A 7822-nucleotide genomic window follows, 5' to 3' on the forward strand; every position below is an offset into this window, starting at 1 on the left:
TATTTATCTTTCTCTGGCTTATTTCACTTAGCATAATGCTCACCAGTTCCATCCATGCTGTTGCAAATGGTAAGAATTCCTTCTTTTTTACTGCATCCTAGTATTCCACTGTGTAGATATACCACAGTTTTTAATTCACTCATCTGTTGATGGGCACTTAGGCTGTTTCCAAATCTTAGCTATGGTGAATTGTGCTGTTATGAACATAGGGGTGTATATATCCTTTCTGATTGGTGTTTCTAGTTTCTTCGGATATATTCCCAGGAGTGGGATTACTGGGTAAAATAGGAGTTCCATTTTTACTTTTTTGAGGAAACTCCATACTGTTCTCCACAGTGGCTGCACCAGTCTGCATTCCCACCAGCAGCGCACGAGGGTTCCCTTTTCTCCGCATCCTCCATAGCACTTGTTGTTTGTTGATTTGTAGATGATAGCCAATCTGACAGGAGTGAGATGGTACCGCATTGTCGTTTTGATTTGCATCTCTTGGATAATTAGTGACTTTGAGCATGTTTTCATATGTCTCTTGGCCTTCCTTCTGTCTTCTTTCGAAAAGAATTTATTTAGGTCCGTTGCCCATTTTTTGATTGGGTTGTTTATCTTCCTTTTGTTATGTTGTATGAGTTCCCTGTAAATGTTGGAGATTAAACCGTTATCGGTTATAACATTGGCAAATATGTTCTCCCATACAGTGGCCTTTCTTTTTGTTTTGTGGATGGTTTCTTTTGCTGTGCAGAAACTTTTTATTTTGATGTAGTTCCATTTGTTTATTTTCTCTTTAGTTTTCATTGCCCTAAGAGCTGTATTGGTAAAGAAATTGCTTCGGCATATGTCTTAGATTTTGCTGCCTGTGGATACCTCTAGTATTTTTATGGCTTCCCGTCTTATGTTTAAGTCTTTTATCCATTTTGAGTGTATTTTTGTGTATGGTGTAAGTTGGTGATCTAGTTTCATTTTTTTTTTGCATGTATCTGTCCAATTTTCCCAACACCATTTATTGAAGAGACTGTCTTGACTCCGTTGTATATTCATGCCTCCTTTGTCAAATATTACTTGAGCATAGTGGTTTGGGTCGATTTCTGGGTTCTCTATTCTATTCCATTGATCTATATGTCTGTTCTTGTGTCAGTACCAGGCTGTTTTGAGAAGAGTGGCTTTGTAATACACCTTGATACCTGGTATTGAGATCCCACCTACTTTGTTCTTCTTTCTCAGGTTTGCTGCAGCTATTTGGGGTCTTCTTTTATTCCAGATGAATTTTTGTGGGAGTTCTTTATATATCTCTGGACACAGACTTTTTGTCAGTTACACGTGTTATAAATATTTTCTCCCAGCTTCCCACTTCATTTTTTTAAATTTAATAAACCTTTATTGTTCAGATTATTACAGTTGTTCCTCTTTTTCCCCCCATAGCTCCCCTCCACCTGGTACCCATCCCACCCTCTTCCCTTACCCCCCCGCCACTGTCCTCATCCATAGGTGTACAATTTTTGTCCAGTCTCTTCCCGCACCTCCTGCACCCCTTTCCCCCTGAGAGTTGTCAGTCAACTCCCTTTCTATGCCCCTGATTCTTCACCAGTATATTCTGTACATCAGATTTTTAATTCACTTGATTTTTAGATTTACTTTTTGATAGATATGTATTTGTTGTTCATAATTTTTATCTTTACCTTTTTCTTCTTCCTCCTCTTCTTAAAGAATACCTTTCAGCATTTCATATAATACTGGTTTGGTGGTGATGAACTCCTTTAGCTTTTTCTTATCTGTGAAGCTCTATAGCTGACCTTCAATTCTGAATGTCAACTTGGCTGGGTAGAGTACTCTTGGTTGTAGGTTCTTGCTATTCATCACTTTGACTATTTCTTGTCACTCCCATCTGGCCTGCATAGTTTCTGTTGAGAAATCAGCTGACAATCGTATTGGTGCTCCCTTGTAGGTAATTAACTGTTTTTCTCTTGCTGCTTTTAATATTCTCTCTTTGTATTTTGCTCTTGGCATTTTAATTATGATGTGTCTTGGTGTGGTCCTCTTTGGATTCCTTTTGTTTGGGGTTCTGTGCACTTCCTGGACTTGTAAGTCTATTTCTTTACCAGGTGGGGGAAGTTTTCAATCATTATTTCTTCAAATAGGTTTTCAGTATCTTGCTGTCTCTCTTCTTCTGGCACCCCCATAATTCTGATGTTGGTATGCTTGAAGTTGTCCCAGAGGCTCCTTACACTATCTTCAACTTTTTGGATTCTTTTTTCTGTTAGCTTTTCCAGTTGAGTGATATTTGCTTCTTTGTATTTCAAATCTTTGACTTGATTCTTGAGTTCCTCTAGTTTGCTGTTGGGTGTCTGTATAATATTTTTTTATTTCAGTCAGTGTATGTTTAATTTCTAGTTGGTCCTTTTCCATATCCTCGAGGGTCTTTCTCATATCCTCGAGGGTCTTGCTAAATTTATCGGCCTTTTCTAGGAAATTCTTGAAAAACCTTATAACCGTGGTTTTGAACCCTATCTCCAGTCATTTGTTTTCCTCCATTTCTTTCGTTTGTGATCTGTTTCTTTGTCTCCGCATTTTCACTGCTTCCCTGAGTTGGTAGGGTAGCTTTGTGTGCTAGTTGTCCTATGTGGGCCAGTGGCTCGGCCTCCCCAGTTACCTGAGGTGGACACTCTTGGTGCACCCCTTTGTGGACTGTGTGTACAGCCTTGTTGTAGTTAAGTCTTGATTGTTGTTGGTATCAGTGGGAGGAGTTGACCTCCAGGCCAATTGGCTGTGAGGATCAGCTGTGTCTACGCTGGGAGACAGCCTTATTCAACTAGACTTGCAAAATTGCAAAAACTTGTGCTCCGCTTGGATGGGGAGGAGTTTCAGGGTGGAGCCTACAGCCTTGGCTTCCCGTCAGCCCCGCCCTATGAGGTTCCTGGGTCTCAGTGTCCCTCAGTGTCCCTCGGTACTCGCTACAGGCACCTCTGAGAGAAAGGCACTCTCGAGTTTCGCCCACTGCCAGACAGTCTAGTCCAGTGATGGGCAACCTTTTGAGCTTGGTGTGTCAAACTTCACCAAAAAACTGAGCATAACTTGGGTAGTGTGTCACTTTGAGGAAAAAACATTATTTCGCAAATGTTTCATCCTCAGGAGCAGCAAATGTTTCATCCTCGGCATGCGGCTGCCTCAGCGGCCGCGTGTCATCAGAAATGGCTACGCGTGTCAGTGCTGACACGTGAGTCATAGGTTCGCCATCACTGGTCTAGTCTCTCCCCCAATGAATCTGGATTCCCATATTCTCGCCCAGAACTGGGTTTCAGTGCAGTCGGAACTGGGGTCCAGCGCAGTACGGAGCTTTTGTCTCCTTCCCGCTAGGGCAATCCAGCGGCACAGTCAACAGTCCGTCCTCTGCGCGCATTCACGTGCAAGCCTCCGGAGCTCTGCCTTTCGCCGCTCCCCTGAGTTTCTGCCTTACAGCCCAGATTCCCCCAATATGAGCCTGGGTCCCCAGGGTTTCGCCTGGAACTGGGGTTCAGTGCTGTCGGAACTGGGGTTCAGTGCAGTCCGGAGCTTTTATCTCCTTCCCGCTAGAGAACGCCAGCCAGGCAGTCAGCCACCCCTTCCTCTCCGGCTCCGTCCTCCCCGCACGCGCGCGCCCGTGTCTCCGTACCTCAGGCTTTTACGGCCCCTCTGATTTTCCTTGTGGTTTTCTCTTTCCTTCTAGTTGTAGAATTTCCAGTCAGCCAGCTTTCCTGTGGTTCTGGATGATGTCCGTTTTGTCTTTTAGTTGTATTTTTGAAATTGTTGTGCGAGGCTGTAGTTTAGGTGTTTACCTATGCCACCATCTTGGTTTCTCTCCCCACTTCATTTTCTTAGCCATGTCTTTCAAAGAGCAGACTTTTTCCATTTTGTTAAGGCCAATGTCTATGTACTCTATTATTACACTGCCTTTATTACTATATCTTAAGTCTGGAAATCAGGTAATGCAATTCTCCAGAATTGTGGGGAGTTTTCAAAACTATTTTGTGTACTCTAGGTCTTTTACATTTCCATATACATTTGGGGGTAAGTTTGTAAAGTTTGTCAAAGATGCCTGCGGCAATTTTTATTTTGATCAATTTGTAGAGAATTGATATCTTAACAGTATTCAATTTCCTGATCTAGGACCATGTTTTTTTTTGTTGTGGTTTTTTTAAACATTAATTTTTATCTTTAATTTCTTTCAGCAGGGTTTTGTTTTTTTCAGTGTGCAAGTTTTCTTAAATTTATTTCCAAGTATTTCACGTTTTTGGAAGCTATCATAAATTTTATAAACACACATCATTTCCATTTCCATTTATTCATTACTAGCATATAGGAATACAATTGAACTTTTGTGTATCTATAACTCTAACCCCACTAAATTAAGTTTCTAGTTCTATAATAGGTTTATTGTAGACCCATTAAAGATTTTTTAAATACATTATTATAAGATTTGCAAATAAAAATATACTTTTCCTTTTTGAACCAGCAATTTTTAAAGATCTTGTTGTTTTAGTTCCGAAAATCCAACAAGGCTCTCTGCACTACACAGTTATTGGCTCACCTCATGGAAGGGCCTCATGTATCTAGGGGCTCCTCAGAAGAGCGATCAGCTGCCCTGTCCTTTCCAAGTTCTAAGAGAGTAGCTGCCTGTAGAGTCTATATTTATAAAATGACTTTGCAGAAGAGACAGGTGTTTGGGGTTTTTTTCTAACTTTAATACTATTCAAATAAAACAAGTTTATTTTTTCCTTTTTATAAAAGTATACTGTTTTGTGTTTAATATAAAAAGAGCAGAACAGAGAGATAGCAAGAATTTTTAAAAATCCACTCTCTTCGACTTTTCCTGACATTTCTTAGCATTTTAGCGGAGGGAAAATGGAGAGCATTGGTAGCAGAAAGGACAGCAGGTGGAAGGAGGCGTGTCCTGGGAGTTTAGGAAGAAAAAGGCAAGTCCTCAGAGAGGCAACGAGAATGGAGAATGGACAACAGACCCCGGAAAAGATATTGTCCTTCCCTGGCAGCAGAAAAAGGCCCGGGTATACACAAAGAAGGGATGGCGACCAGCCAGCGGGCGAGCTGAAGCTGTTAAAGGGACCCCAGGGCGGGGGCGGGGGCGGGGGCTGGGCGGGGCGGGGGCGGGGCCAGGGCTTTCCCGCACCCCGCGGAGCAGGATGGGGCGGGACGGGGGCGGCGCCGCTCTCGGTGACGGGGCCCCACGTGACCGGCCTAGTTACACTCGCGCGCCTCGCTCCAGCGCCAGACCCCGCGGAGGCTCGCACCCTTCTCGGCTGCAGCTCCCGGTGGCCCGAGGGCGCGCGGGCCCGGGAAGCCAAAGAGGCGGCGGCGGCGGCGGCGGAGGCGGAGCAGGTAAGGGACCCGGAGCGGCGCCCTGGGTGGGGGTGGCGGTGGAGAGCGGACCTGGCGGGGGAGCCCTCCAAGGGGTCGGGCTGCTCCGGGCGAAGCGCCTCAGAGACCGCAAGCTCCACGCCCCGACGCGGCCCGCGTGTGTCTGCGGGAAATGCTGCGCTTTCCCGGGGAGCGCTGGACGGCCCAAGGCGACGACCCTCGGGAAGCACCTGCCTCTGGGCGCCCCGCCCCGCCCCGCCCCGCCCCCATCCCTCTTGGAGTCGAACGCGGCGGTCAGCGCGGGGGTGGGGGCGGCCGGTGCGAGAGGCCGGGGCGGGGGCGGCGGGCGGACGCACCGGCTGGGCAGGCGCTGGGCTGCGGCGCCACCCGCTCCCCCCCGCCGGCCCCCTGCAGGTCTTCGGGTCCCAGTGCCGCGGCCGCGCTCTCCAGGCGACAATCGGGAGGAGGAGCCGACCGCAAGGATAGGCCCAGGTGGGTGCGGGGCACAGTGGTCGGGGGCGGGGAAAGAGTGGAAAGCCCAGGGACCCCAAATCCTTACCCCACCCCCATCCCGTCCTCCATTTTGGTGCCTGCAGAGACCTGGGCTTGGATCGCAGGGAAAATGGTGGGTTTGGGGCGAGGGATGGGAGGGGAGTCAGAGGGAGAGGGGAGAGCTGGGCTGGAGGCCCCCTAGAGGGCGTAGGGAGCCTCTCAGGTGGGGGGAAAAAATGCAATTTTAAAAAGTGTTGGAAATTCAGGCCTCTGAATCCTGAAAGGTGCGTAGTAGGGCCTCTGTCCTCGGTGCTGATCAGTCCAATGAAGTAGTCCCTTCTATCTCTTGTCTCCTAGGAGCAATGGCGTCCAAAGAGGAACAAGTGGTTAAAAATCTCAACGTGGAAGATGCCAACCAGGAAAATGAAATAAAGGATGAAAAGGAGGAAGATGCTAATAAAGGAGAGCCTGGTGAATATTGTGTGCCAAGAGGAAATCGTAGACGGTTCCGTGTTAGGCAGCCCATCCTGCAGTACAGATGGGACGGGGGTCAGAGGCCTGGAGAGCCACAGGCAAGGATGAGACAAGAGAATAGGGAAAGAGTTGGGGAGGAGATGAGACAGCTGATGGAAAAGCTGAGGGGAAAGCAGTTAAGTCATAGTCTGCGGGCAGTTAGCACTGACCCCCCTCACCATGACCATCACGATGAGTTTTGCCTTATGCCTTGAATCTTGATGTTTTCCCTGAAGTTGATAGGGAAATACAGCTTCCTAAACTTGTTTGTGATGTACCTTCTTGTAAACCTTTAGTGTTACTTGTTTCCTGTGGGTCTCCTAATACCAGCTTCTACTTGAATGTTGTGTTTTGACCCAATTTGTAAGTTTCTGTGAGCAGGGGAGTTTTATCTACTGCATGGAAAGATGCTCATTACATATTGTGGTTAATAAAGCAGTTTTAAAAAGCATTTATTTTCTTATCTATATTTTCTCATTTTTTCAAAACCAAACATACACTGAGTGGCCAGATTATTAATGATCTCTGAATGCATAATATCTGGCCACTCAGTGTGTGTGTGTGTGTGTATCTATATATATATCTTAGAGGCCCGGTGCATGAATTCGTGCATGGGTGGGGTCTGGCCAGCCTGGCCAGGGGGAGGAGACATGGGTGGTTGGCCGGCCTGCCTGCTGGTCGAACTCCTGGTCGAGGGACAATTTGCATATTAGCCTTTTATTATATAGGATATACACTGAGTGGCCAGATTATTATGCATTCAGAGATCATAATAATCTGGCCACTCGGTGTATATTACCTAATGGAATAGCTTGACCACATGATAAAAGCCATCTGAACACTTACTAAACATTCCTATCAGAATCTGTTTTAGCTTACCTCTGGATCTATAATAATGAGACCTATCTCTTTAAAAATTATTGTATTTATCAAGATGAAGATAATATCACTTCCCAGGGCTTCTATGGGTTCTTGTTAATGCAATAAGTTTATGAGCTTTTTGCAAGCTCTTGTTTCCACTGGGATATGCATGACCCAACCCTTTAGATGTTCCTTCAGCTATTTGGGGAATTTCTTAAAGCCAGGTGTCCTATACTCAAGTCCCCTGAGCTAAGAAATAGGTACTTCTATTTCTCTGCTGCTTTGCCCATTCCCAGTCTGTCTACTGGGTATTGATGTTCAGGAATCCTCAAGGTGAGAAAGACACTGATTTCTTTGGAACTCCCAATGAATTGAATCCTCACACTATTCCATAAAAGTGTGGAGAAATCTCCTCTGTTTAGCAACATGGAAAGACCTTTTCTGTCTGGTTCTCTTTCCTTAGGTGTAGTTCTCTCCTAAGAAACCTCCCTAGTTCATTAGAGTATACAAGATGTGTGAAGCAACAGAGTTCACTTTCAATCTGACAGTTCCTCACACCAGCTCCCTGAAACCTATGAATATAAAGAATTATACTAAGTTGGATGTCAGGAGATTC

The 7822-nt window shown here is 45.7% G+C and overlaps 1 protein-coding gene across 1 annotated transcript; it reads left to right on the forward strand.

The window, feature by feature from the left end:
* The first annotated feature begins 5206 nt into the window (after positions 1-5206).
* Positions 5207-6796, forward strand: LOC307096346 (protein BEX2-like). Its single transcript, XM_079765946.1, has 3 exons — positions 5207-5361; positions 5755-5832; positions 6190-6796. The coding sequence occupies exon 3, from the start codon at positions 6195-6197 to the stop codon at positions 6558-6560; it is 366 nt and encodes a 121-aa protein (XP_079622072.1). The 5' UTR covers positions 5207-5361; positions 5755-5832; positions 6190-6194; the 3' UTR covers positions 6561-6796.
* The last annotated feature ends 1026 nt before the right edge of the window (positions 6797-7822 follow it).

Source organism: Cnephaeus nilssonii, assembly GCF_951640355.1.
Source record: "Cnephaeus nilssonii genome assembly, chromosome: X".
Taxonomy (NCBI): domain Eukaryota; kingdom Metazoa; phylum Chordata; class Mammalia; order Chiroptera; family Vespertilionidae; genus Cnephaeus; species Cnephaeus nilssonii.

Bases quoted from the DNA above. Each gene is read 5' to 3' on its own strand.
- LOC307096346 (XM_079765946.1), top strand. From the start codon at position 6,195: ATGGCGTCCAAAGAGGAACAAGTGGTTAAAAATCTCAACGTGGAAGAT.